The following is a 20,505-nucleotide window of genomic DNA, read 5'->3' as shown; positions in this document are numbered from 1 at the left end:
GACAGTGGGATATGCAGTAAAACTGTAACACTGGAAAGTTGTACTGCTCTGGGCAAATCTAGTGTTGTGACACTGTTTCTAAAATTGTTACCAGTGGATTTGTGTAGGCATTGCATTGGGAGTGACAGTTGGCATTCACTAAAAAGAAAAGTGGACATTTTGTAGCCTGCTGTTCTGGGAGAGTTCCTACCTTTCTAAATTAATCTATTACAGCTCCTTTGCTGTATGAGAAAAAGGATACATAAAGGATAAGAGAATAAAAAGGGATAGTCAGAGAGCTATAAATGTTTCATCATTTTATTTTTATCTGATTTGTGTACTGTTCAGTCGTGGTTCAACAGCCACTGTTCTGCATGGTTTACAGTGAATACCCTGCCCCCAAGTTAAAAAACCACCAACTATTTATTAAATCACATTTTTAAAGATCGCAGTGCTACAAACCAACAAGAAGTAAAGCTATTTTTTTCCAATTTAAAGGTAAAACCCCTCTGAAATGTTTCCTGAAAGTCAGCAAGGAACAAAATATGTAAAGTAACTTGGTCTGGAGGTCTGATGCTGAGAAGGTTGTAGATCTGCATCAGCTGTAGTTTCCAAAAGCCAGTTATTGTAAACCCACTGGAGAGTCGCTGTAGCTGGTTCATCCAGCTCTTTTGTTGCCAGTATTGTTATTCAAAGCTGTCTGGGATTTGAAAAAGAATTAATTTAGATGATTATGCAAACTAAGTAGCAAATTCTCTCAATATACTGAAATTACTTTCTGTTTGTTTCTAAGGTACGGAATGATGAAGGGAAGGTGATTCGTTTCCACTGCAAGCTTTGTGAATGCAGCTTTAATGACCCCAATGCCAAGGAGATGCATTTAAAAGGAAGACGACACAGACTCCAGTATAAGGTGAATGAACATAGAAGAAAGGACCATGAGGTCCTTCTTGTAATTGCTGGTACTAGTCTATTTCTTAACTGGCTTGAGTTTTTGCTGATATTCAGGTCTACTTTAAGGCTGAGGCCTGACAAGATTGGTATTGTATATGCTACAAAGCCCTTCAAAGAAAAAATTGCACATTGTAAATATGTACAGATTAATAACTACAAATTGCTGAGAGAGGCAAATTTATAACAAAGTACAGAATGGCTGAATGTTTTAAATTCATAAAATTAAGATCTTACCTGACTTTTTTAATGGTATGTTACTAACCGTCATGTAACTAGTGATTATGGAAACAATTGCATAGATAAAAAGAGAGATCAGGAAATTGGTTAGAAAACTAATCTGGATAGAGTGTTCAGTGGTCAAAAACCGGGATGCTGGATATAGCTGATGCTCCCTATCCCTCCCTTTTTTATCACTACCACTCTTGCTATCCTGCCACATGTCTACTACTCTTTTATTTTTCATTGAGAAAGAGAAGGTATGTGGAGGGGAAAGTAAAGTGGGAGGAAGCCCTCTTTTGTCTTCTGATATTATGTTTGCATATCAGGGTAACCTCCCCTCATTTGCCAAACCAGTTCCAAGCATTTTTCTTCTGTTTTGCTCAGTGAATATTCAGAACTTTGACAGCAGCTTCTTTAGCAGGTGTCTCAGTTATGTTTTTACTCCATAAATGCACCATGCAGTCCATGTTTAAGGATTAAAGTCTGTATTCTCCCAGTTTTAACACATTTCCATTAAAATTGCAACATAAAACTATTAAAAACGATAATACTGTGATGATTTTTCAATACTGGCTCCTAGCTGCCCAATCAGCATGTGAAGCTATAAGAGCAATGCAAAGCATTGCATGAGACAGCCGTGGTTTCTTTGCGCCTTGGTCTATCTGTTAGTATCTCTGTGAAATTTAATATGAAGAATTGTATCAGTGCAATGCAGATGTGTCTTCCTTGATGTGTATAATTGGCTCTCTGTATAGACAGTAAGTCTAATGGGAAGGTTAGGAAGAGTCAAATTGAAATCCTTTCATTTGAAACAGAAAAAAGTAAACCCTGATTTGCAAGTAGAAGTAAAGCCTAGTATCCGGGCAAGAAAGATACAAGAAGAAAAGATGAGAAAGCAGATGCAGAAAGAAGAATATTGGAGAAGGCGTGAAGAAGAGGAGCGATGGAGGATGGAGATCAGGTAATAAATATGTTGGCTCAAGTTATGCTGTAGGGAATATTATATACATCCATGCCGTGGAAGCTATATTTCTGTGAAGGCTTACTTTGGAGAACGTGAGTTAATTTTGACTTTTCCACATTGATAACAAACATTAAGAATAAATTCAGGTGGGTAGCCATGTTGGTCTGAAGCAGCAGAACAAAATTCCAAGTCTAGTGGCACCTTTTGAGACCCAACAAAGTTTCATTCAAGTTATAAACTTCCATGTGCACGCACACTTTTTCAGATACATAAGCAGCTCGTTTCTTTCCGTTTGTTTCTTTGAAGACAAAGAAATATTTTCTTTGGTTGCAGACTTGTTCCTACAGTATTCAGTAGTAAAACTCCCATCTGTTTCAGTAGAGGAGGGTTGCAACTGTTTTAGTACGGCCTTTTGGCTGGGAAAGCATTATCTACCTAAGTCTTCTGTTCCTGTTTTATTATTTTGTAGTTTCTTTGTATTAACGTTGACAGAACCTGAAGTGTTGAGTGCAGTGTAAGTGGAAGTATTCCTGTGACCGCTGAAATGTGATTTCATTCGTGTACTTCAGACGTTACGAGGAAGACATGTACTGGAGGCGGATGGAAGAAGAACAGCATCACTGGGATGACCGGCGCAGGATACCTGATGGGGGATATCCTCATGGACCCCCAGGCCCCCTTGGGCTACTTGGTGTTAGACCAGGGATGCCACCACAGCCCCAGGGACCAGCAGTGAGTAATACGAGCTGCACCTTTATTTATATAGACCAGGGGTGGCTAAACTTGCTTAACGTAACAGCCACACAGAACAAACGTCAGATGTTTGAGAGCCACAAGACATGAACAAATATCACACACACTTTTTATTGAAAAATAAGCACATTTGCTTTTTATGAATGACAAATTAGACTGTGTGAAAGAGCCGCATGTGGCTCCCAAGCTGCAGTTTTGGCCACCCCTGATTTAGACCTTTCTATATCCCCCTTTTCTCCCTGCTCAAAGTGGCCTCTGCATTTAAAGCAATCTGGCTGTAAGTGTAAGGCGTTGCTGCGTAAAATTCACAGCTTAGTTTTGAAAATGCATGAGTTGCACAGATTTTGTACAGAGGAAGCCTGAAATGATGTCTTCATTGGCAAGGAATTTCTATGATTGTGCATGTCCTATATTCACTGGCATCATGGTCCCACTGTCCTCTTCCTTTCTGGGTCCATATTGGGGGGAGGGGACGGGGGAGAGCTGTCCACTGATGTAATGTGGCTCCTGATAAAGAAGGATCAGATGCCTATGATTTGTGCTTGAGATTGTGTTTGAGACTGATAATGTCTCCTTTGTGGATGAGGGGCTCTTCAGCGTGCACACAAGACTCTACAGGCATTTAAGAAATACAAGTCTGTTGCTCAGTCTCTGAGAGCTGCTCACAGAGGCCACATATCTCACAGAGCCAGTTTGGTGTAGTGGGTAAATGCACGGACTCTAATCTGGGAGAACAGGGTTTGATTCCCCACTCCGCTATTCTTCTCCTCCTCCTCCTCCCCCCCACCACCACTGCGAAAAACTAATTTTGTCCCAATATATATTTAGAAGAAGAGATTGGATTTATACCCTGCCCTTCACTCAGAGTCTCAGAGCGGCTTACAAACTCCTTTCCCTTCCCCTCCCCACAACAGATGCCCTGTGAGGTAGGTGGGGCTGAGAGAGCTCTTACAAGAACTGCTCTTTCAAGGACTTGTTAGAACTATGGCTTGCCCAAGGTCATCCAGCAGCTGCAAGTGGAGGAATGGGGAATCAAACCTGGTTCTCCCAGATTAGAGTCCGCACACTTAACCACGACACCAAACTGTCAATGGAGGGCCTCCTTTTCTAGGAATCTAACTATTTCAGACTCTTTCACTCCCAAGTGCTGATATTCCATGTAAGTTGTCTAATTTTCCAGACGGGCTTAGCATTGCAGTCTGAGTTGCCGTCTGCACTTGCTTGCATCTTCTGTGCATGTCTTGACACCATCTTAAGCTAGAGACCTTGATCAGCTGCAGCCATGGGATCTTCATCTTTGATTCTTAGATGAGTCGTCTCTATGTACATGTGGATACTAACTTTCTGGATAGGAAGCTTGTGCCACAAAATTTACCTCCTCCCTAATGGCTTTGCTTGCCATGAAGCTCCTTGATGTTTTTGATTAGGAAGGGCCGCTGTAGTCTCCAAAACAAAGAGAGGGCAGTGTCCACTTTGGGATCAGGGTGAGGAATCCCCCCCCTCATCCCACTCCTAAACTGAATACTTCCCTGTCTTCAGCAAAATCTGAACTTTCAGACCTTTGCCCTTTCTTGACTGGTGGTGGTAGTATATTGTTTCTGTTTGGTCTCATTGTTTGGCCTCTCTGTAGCACTGAAATGCATGTCAGTAGTGAACATCTACTTAAAGAAGGAACTTTGTAGTGCATTCCCTTGAATAGAATACTGGATGCTTCGTGCTAGTCGGACGGTAATGATGCCCTTGTTTTCTTGAGAGACCTTTGAGTTGGTGGTGAACCCAGGGAAGCTAGCCCTTTATACCCTCATAATCTAGTGGACTCCAAAACATAGAATTTACTGCATGTAAACAAGTTGCTAGTCATCAAGAAATTACAGTTGGGCAATCACCTATGTATCTAAGGTTGAAGGTTGAAGGTTATTGTAGTATTTTAATGGTGTTTTAATTGTGTTCATTGTGTTCATTGTGTGCCATGCGGTGAGGGCGGGATATAAGTTGAATAAAATAAATAAATACATGAGGATATGCATTGTCTTTGAGGGCTGATAGACACAACCAACTTTGTTCAGTGTATGCAGTGTCCAGTGTGGTGTAGTGGTTAAGAGTAGTGCACTAGTATCAGAGAGACTCAGGTCTGAATCCCCCTCATGCTCACTGGATGACCTTGGGCCTAAATTACCTCACAGGGTTGTTGTGAGAGTAAAATGGAGGAGAGGAGAATGATGATGTAAGCCGCTTTGATTCTCCATTGGGGAGAAAGGCGTGGTATGAATGAATGAATGGATTAAATAAATAAATAATAAAATAGCTTATAGTAGGTCTGGTAGGGCTTGATGAGATTTCTCACCTGGAGTAGGTGTTGTAAAGAATCCTGTCAAGTGAATACTGTTTGCTCCTACATTTCAGCTGGTAACAAACATCTGGTTGAGGCCGTAAGGACACACTATTAATTTCTTAAGTTAATGTGGCCTGGGTGAAGACAGAGGTCCTCTTATGCATAAATATGCAGGCATATGTTGGCCTTGCTTTGAACTTCTGCTGAGGTGTGCCCTGGAAAGGCTCTCTTCTCTGGGGCTGATGCATTTTCCATCCCATTCCATCAGGTGTGATCTAAACAGCAGATGTGTACAGCGAGTTTACAGATCTGTTGAACAGTAAAACCCCGATGCCCTGTGAATGGTCTTTGATCCCATCTAGGTCTGATCTTTAGGAAGGACGGTAAGGTTGTCCCACTCTCCCAAAGAATTTGCTGACATGCTGCAGACAAACAATATGTTAACCAGCCTTCAAGTGTTTGAGACCCCTATTTGAGCACTCTTAATCAGTGTTCCCTCTAAGCTGAGTTAGTGTGAGCTAGCTCACAGTTTTTTAGCCTCTGGCTCACACATTTTTGTCTTATCTCAGAAAGGATGGCTCCAGAGCACACTAATGTATACAGTAGCCAAATCACTCACTCCCAACTTTAATGTCAGTAGCTCACCAAGCAGAATTTTTGCTCACAAGACTCCACAGCTTAGAGGGAGCATTGCTCTTAATATGCATCTGTAGAAAAAGCTGAGGTTGTAATTTTAAAAACAGTTGCAAGGAACAGAAATCATTTAAAATATAAAATGTAGGGGTGGGAACATATCTTAATTTTAAAATGCTCTTTCCCTGTGTTAGCCTCTTCGCCGGCCAGATTCATCAGATGACCGTTATGTAATGACCAAACATGCAGCTATCTATCCAACCGAGGAGGAACTCCAGGCAGTCCAAAAAATAGTGTCCATCACCGAGCGTGCCCTGAAACTGGTGTCTGATAATATGACTGACAACGACAAAGCCAAGGGCAAGGATGGAGACGATAAAAAAGAAGCCACTAAAGACAGGCATGTTTTGATACTGTTGCGTCTTGTTTCATTTTTGCATTGAGATCTGTTGGCAGCATTTATTTGGAGAGGGAAAAAAAGACAAAATGGAATTGTGATTTACCCCATATTATGTGCCTTTTTGTTGAATTTTCTGATACATTGGTCAAGGCTTTGTGTTCAGAAATCTTGATGTTTTGTGCGCACTGATAGCACTCTTTAGTAGCATCACTTAAAGAAAGGACCAGAAGGGACCCTTCATGCTTGCCAACAGAAGAGTTCCTTTCTGCACAGGCATTGCCCAGCAGTAACCATGAACTAGAGACCGTTAGCAGCCTCCCTTCTGTGTTGATGAGAAGATTTTTCAGGAGTGCCACGGATCCCCACAGACTGAAGCCGACTATTTTTGTTTTGTTTGTTTGTTTGTGGCTTTACTCACTTGCTGGCAGTGGAGGAGGGCTCCGAGAGCCTCCCAATGGCAAAACACCTGTTCATTCACTGAACCAGCCATAGTTACGCCTCTATATGATGATTGGCTCTTTTCCCAAATCCTTTACGTTCTGCCCTAGTTTAGTGTGTGCAGATTTGTAGAGGAAGTTCATGGGTAATGCGCACGCTTCTTTGCATAGCACTTTTTCTCAGTGAAACAGAGTTAGTTTTGAGCAGCGGTGATTTGGAATATTCACTTCTAATGGAAGCTTTGTTTTCTCACAGAGCTTTGAAAGGAGTCTTGCGAGTGGGAGTGTTGGCTAAGGGCTTGCTTCTCCGAGGAGACCGGAATGTCAATCTTGTCTTGCTGTGCGCTGAGAAGCCATCTAAGACATTGCTGAGTCGTATTGCCGAAAGTCTTCCCAAGCAACTTGCTGTATGTATAGTCTTGAAATGGTTTGGACTTTCCTAACAATTAGAATTTGGTTCTGCCAGTCAAACTTTCTGATTGTCCTAATTTATTTTGAACTAAGTGGATTAGTTACAAACTACTTTCTAAGTACATAATTTGAATAGTGTGATGCTTGAAAAAAAGAATCTCCCAGACCCCCTCTGCCATCCTTATACAGGGCACCATTTTTGAAACTGATGTGTGTGGTCACACACACACCCCGGTTAAGATATAGTAATTTCTGTCTTATGTTTGGGCTCTAGTGTATCTGAATTATACGTGTATAGAAGCTAAAAACAGCTCCTATTAAATCAGGGCAGTGATGCACGAAAGTAACAAACCTTCAGAGACGTCTTTTTAAAAAAATTATTTATTTAATCTCAGAGTTGGAAGGGACCACCAGGATCATCTAGTCCAGTGATAGTGAACCTTTTAGAGACTGAGTGCCCAAACTGCAATCCCAAACCCATTTATTTATCGCAAAGTGCCAACACGGCAATTTAATCTGAACACTGAGGTTTCAGTTTAGAAAAAACAACTCATACATTAACATAAGATGATCCAAACAAAGTAAGGAAAGCAATCCCAAATGCTTTCATTTACTTAAAATTATTTGGCAGAGAATTCCACACTTTAATGACGGTCTGGGCCTGGCTGGGGCGATGGCTTGCGTGCCCACTGAGAGGGCTCTGAGTGCCGCCTCTGGCACGCGTGCCATAGGTTCACCACCACTGATCTAGTCCAACCCCTGGTGTGCAGGAAGTAGAAATATTTCTCTGGTGTACAGCCACATTGCTTTTAATGCATTACTTTGCACTTGCAGATTGGCTTTTAATATTTACTGTGGCACTACTTTATATGGCAGCATTGTTTCAAATGGGCTCATACTCACTCTGTCAATAAAGGCTTAAATTTAATGCAGGTATTCCTGGCAGGCCATGCTCAGGATTCTTAGGAAAGGAATTAAAAATAAAATGGACAATATTGTAATGCCCCTGTAGGCTTCAATGGTGTGGCCTTATTTGGAGTTGTTTGTACAGTTTGGGTCACTGTATTGGGTGTGAACCAAATTATGAACCGAATTTCATGATGAACTGTGCAAACTGCAAGGGTGCCTAATTGGCTACTGTATGAAATGGGTAGCTGAATTAGATGAACCACTGGTGTGGTCCAGGAGGACACTTCTGTTAGCTTTGTATTTAGGATCCACCAATTGCATAGAGAAATTATGGCAGGAAATCCTGCTTCAGAACAACCTCTGCATGAGGAATGCTACAAGGGTAGCTGTGTTCCCTTGTAGCAAAACGGCAACAAAGAATGACAAGTTTATTGTTGCTTAACTTCATTTAAATGAAGTGATCTAGAGTCTAAACAGCTGGCAGATTATGTGTGTTTATGCAGAGGCTGAAAGCTTCTATACATGAAGGGGCCAAAATACAGGAAAACAGGTGTCTCAATCAATGCTCCCTCTAAGCTGTGGAGTCTTGTGAGCAAAAATTCTACTTGGTGAGCTACTGGCATTAAAGTGGTGAGTGAGCGATTTGGCTACTGCACACCTTACTTTGCTCTGGAGCCATCCTTCCTGAGCTAAGACAAAATTCTTTGAACCAGAGGCTAAAAAACTGAGCTAGCTCATACTAACTCAGCTTAGAGGGAACACTGGTCTCAATCCATACAGGGGTCAGTGAAAGTATGAGTGCCCCACTAGTGTTTGAGGCTAGAGGGCATAAAGTATAATGTCACTCCCTGTAATTTAATGACTAGTCCCTTTCCCCTTTTCTGTGGAAAAATGTAGATGCTTTGTATTTTTCCTTTACTTAGGTAATAAGTCCTGAGAAATACGAAATAAAATGTGCAATACAAGAAGCAGCAATCATTTTGAATTCGTGTGTGGAACCAAAAATGCAAGTGACCATCACGCTGACATCACCTGTGATTCGGGAAGAAAACATGAGGGATGGAGGTTGGAAGTTGCCAAATGATGCTTGGTTTTAATTGCCTTAAGAATGTTTTCTATTCTAGATGGCATAAAAGTCCTGGAAGGCAACATGCTGGCATGTGGTACACAATTAATGGCAATCTAGTCATCAGCCAGTCTTGCTTAGAGTGTTTTCTCCCCAAAACTTTAGTTCTTAACATAATGCATTTTAGACTTGTTCACTGCAACCAACAACCTCAAATTTCTGGAAAAGGTAATTTTTTTTTAATGTACAAAACCTCAGTTCTTCAGAAGAGGAAATGTTCCATAGTGAGTACCTCCCATTTGATCATCAGGAAAAGTTTCCTGCTTATGGGAGAAATTATATTAGGAAACCATATTATATATTTTTGAAATAAGATTTGTTTTTGCGATTTCTTGTGTGGCTTTGCTGCACATAATCTATAATTGTACCAGTTGATTTATAAGTTCAAATTGATTTGGCGTTGCTTGTAACAAGATATGTTTTTCTAGTTTTTGAGGTTGTCTTCTGGTCGGTTTGGAATACGACACGTGCAGCTCCTGGAACTGAGATCGGAATTTATAATTGAACAGTTGACGTGTGCAGTGTTTTTAGTCAGGAGAGATAGTGAAGTCACTCAGTAAAAGCAGAAGTTGGATTTTTAAACCCAATGTGTATTTCTGAAGGGTATGATTCTACTGGTGCCAGCAGTGTTGCTTTAGGGCCTCTTCTATAACTCTTTGAAAGCTACAAATGTTTTTAAGCCAGCGAGCATGATACTTTAATGTCTGCAATATGTTGGCTCTATTTTATGGGTCAGATAAAATGAACTTTGTTTTCTTTCATTTTGTGTTTGCAAAAAAATTATTTTGGTGCACATGGTGCTACTGCTGACCAGGAATCTATAAGCATGGAATTGAAGGCTATATATTTAAAATAATAATAGGTTAAAGAGTGTGTGTGTGTGTGTCGGTGGGTGTTATGCATGTATATATATATAAGGCCATGGAATTAATTCTAAATAATTCTCAGCATTATCCTTTGAGTATATAAGCAATTCTTTAAATTACCTTTAAAAGTATAATTATCCTAGAAGCGAGCTTTATGCAAAACAAAAAACTCTTGAAGAAAACAGAACTTGACTGGCCATGTTTTTTCTCCCTGGGATCTAATATTTGGTGCGTGCTAAATGTTTTTAGTGTATATAATGCTGTCAACTTTTAAAATCCTGAAGTAGCTGAAATGCCTTTGTTTATTGCAATTAGTTCAGTTTGTTTGTTTGGCTTTACCAAGAGACAGAGCGCCAAAAAAACCCCCAAATACTTGGGTGCAAAAAGAAGCATTGCTAATTCGCGATTTTCTGTCTAATTTTAATTTTGAATATGTAATTTATTTTGCCAGTGAAGAAGAATCAGTTACTGTTGTCAACAGTGGAGTGTTTTGAACTTTAGAAAAATTGATTCTTTGCCTTCAAAAGAAAACAAAGCTCTGTTCCTTTGTCTGACCCAAACCTGAATTAGCACTGCCGTTCTAAGTTTGATTCACTTGCTAAGTATTACCATGAGGGGAACCAAAGCTTTTTATTTTGGACAATTTCTTCAAGACACTGAGCAGCTTAAAATGAATATGCAAAAAAAGTTTCTCTGAAATGCTTAAGTAATGATATTTTAACTGCATATTTCCAGTAAACAAGGCTATAAGCATGGTTGCATTATTTGCTGCAGAACCAATGGTATATTCTTTACTGCAGCACAGAATGCTCGGTGTCTTAACATGGTTGAAGGACTCTAGCTAGCTCTGGGGAGTTGAATTCAGGTGGCAAGGAAGGCTTTGCTGGAAGAACTCAATTTTAAGGAAATGTCAATAGAGTTGAATGACATCTTAATTATAACTTTTAATTCAAACTGACGGGGGGAATAGTAAATGCAAAACTGTTAACTGGGTAGGAATTTTACTTTACAGTTTGCATTTAACAGTAAATTTCACTGAACTGACTCCAGTTACAGTAGTAGTAAAGATGCTCTAACTTGTGCTGTGGAATGTGTTTTCTTCAGCAAAGTGTATCTGTGTGTATCTATTTTTTTTATCCATAGCTTATTAGCCCCGGTCCAAAGCCTTCTAGCAGAGACAATTGATCCTGTCAGGGATGGCTGCCAAGACATTGGAAGGATTTTTGACCAAGGTTTTTCTAAAGCTCAGTGTCATACGTGCCATATTTAAACAAAGAGGGGGTTTGGTTGCATAGTCCTAGCATTAACTGTTACTTTTTGTGTTTTGTCTTTTTTTCTTGTCTTTGTCTCTCTCTCTAGAATTAAGCAGTGTTCACACTAGCTTTGAAACAGTTGACTGGGTAGTAACTCACATCTGCACTTTTAAAGAGAATGGCATACCTGTTAACTTTTTAATAAGGAAATAGTGTGGACACAGCATGTCTTATTGAAGATTAACCCCTTATTTACAGAACATAAAAGAAATAAAATCTGCACTATAAGATAAAACTGGTTGGTTGAGGTCAATAGGGTGTTGGGCATCTTGTTCTTTTAAGGACCAGTGTTTAAGGGGTTAATCCACTTGGAGTCTTAAGATGCAAAAATCCACATATAGAAGAGTTTCTCTAATGGATATCCAGCCCAGATATATTCCCAATTTCTGTAGCTGCTTTGGCATCTTCTGATAGCTTCAAGCTTGATACATAATGAGTACAGTCCATCTTCCGCTGAGGTCAATGGCAAAACTTGCATTTTTTCTAAAGGTTTTTTTTAGAGGGTTGCACCTGTAGTTTTGCTTGGTTAATTGTATATGGGTCACTCCTGACAATGCTTTCATCAACAAGCAGTGCTTTCAAATCAGTGTTTAGTACCATTATTCTTAAAATGATCTAAAAGAAACTGAAGTCATTACATCTATTTATATGTAAATGTTTTTATAAGAGTAGAAATAGCTTGGTGCTAGACATGGGGAGCTTGCTCCTACAGTCATGTTAAATAGACAAATTCTCTTTTGTCAATGTTAATTGCTATGAATTCATTTTAAATGCATTAATTATCCAATCATACTGTTTACTTTGGCCTCAGTTGACCCACTCTTCCTTAAACTTCACTCTCCTTTTACTTGATATACTTGTGATCCTACTGTTCCCTTTTATTTGCTTTTAAATTTCTCACTGGTATGATTCATTCTTCTCTGCTGTATCGGTATAGCCCTTAAAAGTCACCGTGTAGAAAAATTATGTGAATCCCACTAGTAAAATGTCCATATAAGGAAGGGGGAAAAGAGTATTTCCCTAAGAAATCTGATATAAGGTTGTAGTAGATTAAATTGGATTATCCTGTGCTGAAATCAACTGTGTCATTGACAGAAATTCAGGCTTGATATGCCCTCTCTTCCTCATACTCCGGTGGTTGACCTTCAAGCCTGATGAGTTAAATTCTTTAGCATGTGTTCTTCTAGTTGGTGTGTTTCATGAGTCCTTGATTTTGCTGTTACTAGTATGTTTGCTTACATTAGACTACATTTAAATGTTCTGTTAACTCAGCTGAATAATCCACACAAAAACTCACTTACATTTTTCCTCATGGCACATTAACCATGTATTGTAACAGCAAATGTATTACTTCAGCAGAAGATTTAAAATTAGCTGGAAATACCCTTTACTGATCATCAGCAGCGGCAGAATTATGAAACTGCAGGCAATTAGAGCCGGTTGAAGTAATCGGTTATAAAAGTTATATATGTGACATATTCAGTCACAATTGCTATAGCACTTAATAAAATCCTCTCTTTTTTTGGTTGAAAATATGACTTTACCAGATGCAGTGTGTGGGTTTTTCTTTCTTTCTTTCTTTCTTCCTTCCACACTGCTTATTGCTTCTGCTCTTCATGGTTTAGGTGTCTTTTCTTTTCAAGACCTGTCTTTTTAGCTTTCTCTTGATATCTTTGATGATGAAATTGGGATGGATATACATGGTATGATACAGTAGGAACCCAGAGAGCTCAAGAAATACTGTAAATCTGTAGACGTTCCTGACTTGGAACTCTATTCCATGTTCCGCATTCCTTCAGATTCCACAAAACCAAATAATCTGGATTGTTTCTGTAAATATATATATTTTACCTTGCATTAATATGAGGTATCCTAGTATATCCAGTGTCTTGCGTGTCTAGGATGAATTTTGGTCCATTAACAAGGAATAGGTCTAAGGTAGCATGTGACCATTTTAAGTTGTCCCAACAAACACAGGGGGCAATCCATCTAGAAATTCTTCTACACAAGTTTTGTTAAAATGAATGGTATACTGAATACAAATACCACAGTTCATTTCAATGCGGCTTGTGCCGGAGAACTTCATGATAGATTTTGCTCACAGTTTGTTGTAACCTTTGCTTCATTCAAGTGGATTTTTGTGTTCCTTCTGTCTTGTGTTTCCTGTGCTGGTGCACTGTGTCCAACCATTCTTCCTTCAACATTTAATTTTAGGGGAAATTCGTTTTTTCCCAGAGGTTATTGAGACAAATAACATAACTGTATAATCTGGTGGGCAATTTAAAAGTAAGACTAAGAGCTAATCTTTATTACGCTCTTGATTGTCCATTGCATTGGGCCCGTCCTTGTCTGGATTGAGAGGCACTACTGAATGCTTAACACATTGGAGACAGGGATTATCATATAAATGGCACGTGTGACATGGAGGCTAATTTAAGGAAGTGTCTTGCTCACCTGGTCAAACACCCATTCCTCACTGCATTTTGCGAATTCAATCCATTTTAGATGTAACCTCGGGTATGGTGAAAGACCCACCGGACGTCTTGGACAGGCAAAAATGCCTTGACGCTCTGGCTGCTCTACGCCACGCTAAGTGGTTCCAGGTTCGGAACATCATTTTACTTTCTTCTTGTAGCCTTATGAGAGAGAGTTGTTCAGTTGGATGTTGAACTATGTGGGGGAAAAAAAAACAAGGTTGCCCTTAGTAAATATATATATATATATATACACATTTAAAATTAAAATGACCAGGAAAAAAATTCTCATTTATCTTGGAAGATCTGTATGGAAGAGCTGCTTTATGCTGTTCTTGCCAATTTGACTTTGTTTTTCTGGCCATTGAGATGGCAACGAAAGCTTGACTCATTTGGGGGGGGGGGATCATCTGTTTTGTATTGGTAATGTATTCCATAAGGCTGCAGAGTAACTTTGCTTTAAATAACAGAATATGTGTTTAAAGCTTTGTGTGTTAGATTTAAGTCTTTTCCCTTTATTTCTATAAATGCATTAAGTGTAGGAGAATGAAATGTGAGACTCTATTAGTTACTTTGCGCTCCGGCAAAGGCACAACCAAGAAACCAAAGAGATTCCCATGGCCTTTCAGTCTCTATACTTGTTAGCTCTTTACTTTTGTATTTCTATCATAGGAAGGTATATTTGCTTTTACAGATGAACCATAGGTCAAAGTGTGCAGGAAACTAAGAGATGTTAGTCTCATACAACCTGTGCACCTTGACTTGTTAAGTTACTAACTAACCTTTGCGTAAAATGCTTCTGTAAATGGCAGCTCTGGTATGTATTCAGTTGGCTTGTTTCTTTTCTGTGTTTGAGCTTCCATTGAACAGTGGCGTTTTAGCTTTCTTAAAGGCCTCTTTTCTATTCGTGCTGGGATTAATTGACTTGATTTTGTATTGCTCTCAAGGCTAGAGCTAATGGTCTGCAGTCCTGTGTCATTATCATACGTATTCTTCGTGACCTCTGTCAGCGAGTTCCCACTTGGTCTGACTTTCCAAGCTGGGTAAGTAATTTTAGAACCACAAATGCATTCCTACTGAAGTGTCAGATATCTGATAGGGTTTTTCTCCATGTTCGGCATGTCTCAACTTAATTTCTGTGAAGTCTTTGATTTGCTTCCTTAATTTCTGAACAATTCACAACATTTTAAAAGTTTTCTTCTGCAGGATGGTGATAATAACATAGGAGTGAGTAGATGGGTATGCAATGGGTGTGCTTGATTTTCTACCAAATGACTTCAGAGGTGATTTATTTCTCCAGTGTGGTGTAGTGGTTAAGAGCTGTGTGGACTATCATCTTGAAAGTTGGGTTTGATTCCCCACTCTGCTGGGTGACTTTGGGCCAGTCACAGCTCTCTCAGAACTCTTTCAGCCCCACCTGACCTACCTCACAAGTTGCCTGTTACGGTGAGAGGAAGGGAAGAAGATCATAAGCCGCTTTGAGACTCCTTATGGTAGAGAAAAGGGGGGTATAAAAACCCAACTCCTCCTCCTCTTCCTCTTCTCTGGTTTCTCAGGATTATGCATAAAAAATTTTGGAATTACTTTACAGCCTACTTAAGCACTTGCAAGCCTGCTTTTTAAAGTACTACTTGGCCATTGTTAATGATGGATTACCGGTAAATCTAAGGAGAGAACCATGAGCTCATACAAGGATTTAGTCTCCAACTTCTAACAATTTTCCCCACGCTCGTTTATCAGAGGCAGTTCAACATTTGTTGCCATCCTCCCAAGTCTTGGAGCCTGGCAGCGGCAGGAGTGAGTAGCTCATGCACAACTCTTCCCATTTCTTTTACCAGTACAGGCTCAAAGCCCATCTTAGAGCCCAGCATTGGGGGGGGGGGGGCTTGTGCGCCCTCTCTTGTGCTGCCTGTGTGGGCTTCAAGGAAGGCTGCAGCACCTTTGCAGCCTGTTTAGGGCCCAGATGGCAGCAGTGCAGCTCCAGTGGGAAGAGGCAGTGAGCAGCACAAGCCACAACAGTTGCCTTCTCCCATTCCGTGCTGGTGCCCCCTGCCAGTTTTGAACCCACAACCATTTTGGGGGTGTGGCTTTTCAGGGGGTGAAAACTGTTAACTGGAGAGGAAAGGACCAGAAAGCCTTGTGGCCAAAATGGAATTCCCTCTGTGGCTCTTTACACATTAGGCTGGCTTGTTGATGGCATCATTTTCATTGTAATTTTGACTTCAAACTATACAGCATTAATTCCCCAAGTTTGGGAGAGAAGCTGGGTAAAATATCGTTAAATAAATATAAACATAAGTAATATATGGCCCTGTTATATTCTTCAGATCTGGCTGGAGAAAGTTGAGCTTGTTCTGAGGTCTGTAAAAGATCCCCTAAACCATGCAATATTAAGAGTTATCGCAGTAAAGGTCTGCAGTATACGTAGCATGAGCATATGAACGTATGCACATATGAAGCTGCCTTATATGGAATCGTCAAGTCCATCAAGGACAATATTTTCTACTTCGACTGGCAGTAGCTCTCCAGGTTCTCAGGTTGCGATCTTTCACATCACTTTCTACCTGATCCTTTTTAACTGGAGATGCTCGGGATTGAACCTGGGACCATCTACATGCCAAGCAGATATTCTGCCGTTGAGCCATGGCTCCTCCCTAAAGCACTTTTTCTCTAGAGTGTCCTTAGGCAATATAGAGCTGATATTATAACCCAAAACTGGAAAATGCAATTGTGCATGCAGAACCAAAAACAGAAGAGGGGAAAGAAGTTCCGGTATAAAGGCAAGCAAGCAAGAAAGAAACTCTACAGTTAAGACCTCTACAAAGCATGAACAAAAATAATAACGACACATAAATATAATACATTTTTTTTCATGTGGTAATCGATATGCACCTTTGGATTTTGTGTTTATCACAACAATATGTCCCATCAGCACTTCAAAAAAGTATTCAGAGGCTCAATAATAACAATGCGTTCCAAACTAGAATAGATCTCCCCCTGCCTTTTGCTGACAGAAACCAAATCTGGAACTAGCTGTCAATTTTGTGGTAGTTGCCTAGCAGTGGCTGCAGAGGGCATTCATTTCTTAAAGCGATGGTGCTGCTTCTGTTATTTTCTGGGGTTTTTAATCCCCTTGCCTTTAAGATTTCAGATTTTCTGCAAACCTTGGGGTTTTCTCAGGTTTGCAGAAAGATATGTCTGGGCTGTTCATGGCTCCACTCTCCAGATTTAAGTTTCCACAGATGGGGCCATGTTGAGAGGTTAGATAAACTGATGATATCATGTTAAAACTATTAATGAAGGCTCACTAATTTAGGCTGGCCTTCAGCGCCCCCGATTATTTACGGTTGTCATTTGGCATACAAGCAGGGTTGTCTCTGCTGGCCCTCCTCCAAGTTCTTTGTGATGCACAATAAGGGAGCCTGTGATCTCCAGTTTGATGGGCAACTAGAGGGCAAGCGTTCTCCACATTGTGGTTGCTGCTAGCCATCTAACAGCAGCATTTTGTTGGACCCCGACCTGTGAGTTATTCCAGTGTTTCTTGGCAATGTTTCTTTTCAATTTCTTTGTAGTATAAGGTTCTTCAATATTTCTTGTAATACAGTCCCATTTTCATGCCAGGGCTGCCCCAGATTCCAGCCTCCATTCATTTACTTGGTTCACTTACAGGCCAAGATGACATTTTGTAGAATGAAAAGGAAATGCCAGAGTTTGTAATTTGTGTCCTGTTTCATGTGGCCTCTGTTGAAATAAACGTGGCACTATTTACTATTTATTTTGCTGATTTCTGTTTTTCCCTTCTATTCCAAGAAGAATCCAGGGCAGATTGCAAGAAAAAGAAAACAATTCCCATAATAACAATAACAACAAATTAATTACTACTTGTGGTTATATGAACCTTAATCATGTGACTGGGCTTCCAGCGTATGCTGAATAGTTATTTTATGTTTAAAGTCTGTTTTACGTGGAGTCCAGTGCTTTATGGCTGTATTGGACAACCTCCATGCAGTTCTTTTGTGCTGTGTACAAATTCTTGGTGAAGTCCTACATCTCATTTTTAAATGGATGTACAAACGATAGTATCTTTTATTTCTCTTTATTCTGCTTAGGCAATGGAATTATTAGTAGAAAAGGCAATTAGCAGTGCGACTGGACCACAAAGCCCTGGGGATGCACTAAGAAGAGTGTTTGAATGTATATCTTCAGGAATTATCCTTAAAGGTAAATCGAGATGGGTAGCCATGTTAGTTTGTCTGTAAGCACTGGAAAAGAGCAAAAGTCCAGTAGCACCTTAAAGACTAACAAAATTTGTGGCAGGGTAGGAGCTTTTGTGCGTCGTTGCTCATTTCTTCATATACAGCTATACTCACTATGTTATTCAGATACTCACATCCTAGCTGTTTCTGAAGAAGTGACTAGTGACTCACGAAAGCTCATACCCTGCCACAAATTTTGTTAGTCTTTAAGGTGCTGCTGGACTCTGGCTCTTTTCTACTATCCTAAAGGTAAAGTGGTGCTTCTTGACTACATCTATAACTGGTAGTCTGTTCAACATTAAGGTTCCTGTACGTCACACATTCTTTTGTTATCATTTAAGGTAACAAGTAATATCTATTAAAGTAATATTATCTTTTACTTCTGCCTCGTTATAATAAAATCAAAGTTGTTTATTCTTCTTGATTTAGGAGGTCCTGGCCTTCTGGACCCCTGCGAAAAAGATCCTTTTGACACCCTTGCTTTAATGACAGACCAGCAGCGAGAAGATATTACTTCAAGTGCACAGGTGATTTAAAGTTAACAAAAAGGCTAAATGTAGTAGATATCTTGCTGTGCAAATAGTGAAAATATGCAGTCTTTAGCAATAAAACCCAAGCTAACGAATGAATTGCCTGTAAACCGTAGTTTTTGGTACTGTTCTTGGAGTAAAAGGAAAATAAATGTTATAAGTTTGTCAGTTACCTTTCAACTAAAAAAGGCCCTGAGAAGGTTGAAAAAATAAAATGCCATTTCTAAGAAAAGAATGCTAAATGCATTATGAACAGCAATGTGTACACCAAGTAAATCAAAACAGAAATCAGTGGCTATCACTATTAGTAGTCAGGAAACCTTTTGGCATATCATAAGAACATAAAAGACGCCAATGTTGGATCAGGCCAAAGGCCCATCCAGTCCAACACTCTCTCACACAGTGGCCAAAAATACCAGGTGCCATCAGGAGGTCCACCAGTGGGGCCAGGACATTAGAAGCCCTCCCACTGTTGACCCCCCCCCCCAAAAGCACCAAGAAGACAAAGCATCACTTGCCCCAGAGCCCCTATCTATACCTTGTGGCTAATAGCCACTGATGGACCTCTGTTCCATATGCTTATCTAATTCCCTTTTGAAGCCGTCCATGCTTGTAGCCGCCACCACTTCCTGTGGCAGTGAATTCCATGTGTTAATCACTCTTTGGGTGAAGAAGTACTTCCTTTTATCTGTTATAACCCGACCGCTCAGCAATTTCATTGAGTGCCCACAAGTTCTTGTATTGTGAGAAAGGGAGAAAAGTACCTCTTTCTCTACCTGCTCTATCCCATGCATAATCTTATAAAGTTCAATCATGTCACCCCTCAGTCGTCGTTTCTCCAAGCTAAAGAGCCCTAAGTGCTTTAACCTTTCCTCATAGGGAAAGTGTTCCAACCCTTTTATCATTCGAGTTGTCCTTTTCTGCACTTTTCCCAAAGATATAATATCCTTTTTAAGGTGTGGTGACCAGAACTGCACACAGTATTCCAAATGAGATCGCACCATTGATTTATATAGGAGCATTATGATATTGGCTGATCTGTTTTCAATACCCTTCCTAATAATCCCCAGCATAGCATTGGCCTTCTTCTATGTGCCTACTAATTCTTTCCTTAATAATGGTTTCCACCAATTTACCCGGTATCGACGTCAGACTGACTGGCCTGTAATTTCCCGGATCTCCTCTGGAACCTTTTTTAAAGATGGGAGTGACATTAGCTACCTTCCAGTCCTCAGGAATGGAGGCAGATTTTAAGTAAATATTACATATTTTTGTCAGGAGATCCCACATTTGAGTTCTTTTAGAACTCTCGGATGTATGCCATTTGGGTCTGGTGATTTATCAGTTTATGAGTTGTCTATCAGTTTTAGGACCTCCTCTCTCGTCACCTCAATCTGACTCAGGTCTTTCAACACCCCTCCCGAACTCAGCGGCTCTGGAGTGGGCAAGCACCTCTCATCTTCCACAGTGAAGACAGAGGCAAAAAATGCATTTAGCTTCTCAGCCATTTCCCTATCATCCTTCAGTACTCCTTTTACCCCTTGGTCATCCAAGGGCCCCACTGCCTCCCTGGCTGGTTTCCTGCTTCTAATCAAGGATCTTCTGACTGTTGACAGGATGTAACAGAGGCCGCTATTCTGAGCAGGTCTGCTCAAGTTTATTCAGTAGGATTTATTCTCAGGAAGTGTTCTTAAGATGGCACTGAAAGTGGCTGGGTGAGTTTCCCTGGGACAGGAGCTGTGCCCCAATGGAAAGGGCTCCTTCCCCTGTGTCCCAGCTAACTTTACATCTGAAAAGAAAACGAACAAACAGCAACATCCCCCCCCTTTTTTTGATAGAAGCGAATGGGGGAAAGTGTATTAATATCTTGCAGCAAACTTTCCATAGGAGACCTATTTGCTTCTTTACTAGGGTTGCCAACTGACCCCAAGCAAAATTCATCATGAAGT

At 40.3% G+C, this 20,505-nt stretch overlaps 1 protein-coding gene across 1 annotated transcript in view; it reads left to right on the top strand.

Annotated features, from left to right (window-relative positions):
• The window catches only part of ZFR (zinc finger RNA binding protein), a 39,890-nt gene that overhangs the window by 18,623 nt on the left and 762 nt on the right, over positions 1 to 20,505 (top strand). The window contains exons 10-19 of the mRNA XM_015405850.1: positions 773 to 892; positions 1,968 to 2,113; positions 2,686 to 2,848; positions 6,029 to 6,234; positions 6,928 to 7,078; positions 8,915 to 9,056; positions 13,802 to 13,899; positions 14,718 to 14,813; positions 17,880 to 17,991; positions 18,456 to 18,553. Coding sequence (XP_015261336.1) covers positions 773 to 892; positions 1,968 to 2,113; positions 2,686 to 2,848; positions 6,029 to 6,234; positions 6,928 to 7,078; positions 8,915 to 9,056; positions 13,802 to 13,899; positions 14,718 to 14,813; positions 17,880 to 17,991; positions 18,456 to 18,553 — 1,332 coding nt within the window. The remainder of the gene's footprint in view (positions 1 to 772; positions 893 to 1,967; positions 2,114 to 2,685; positions 2,849 to 6,028; positions 6,235 to 6,927; positions 7,079 to 8,914; positions 9,057 to 13,801; positions 13,900 to 14,717; positions 14,814 to 17,879; positions 17,992 to 18,455; positions 18,554 to 20,505) is intronic.

The sequence above is a fragment of the Gekko japonicus genome, unplaced genomic scaffold (assembly GCF_001447785.1).
Source record: "Gekko japonicus isolate JY-2015 unplaced genomic scaffold, Gekko_japonicus_V1.1 scaffold201, whole genome shotgun sequence".
Classification (NCBI taxonomy): Eukaryota; Metazoa; Chordata; class Lepidosauria; order Squamata; family Gekkonidae; genus Gekko; species Gekko japonicus.
This window is presented reverse-complemented; position numbering and strand designations above follow the sequence as displayed.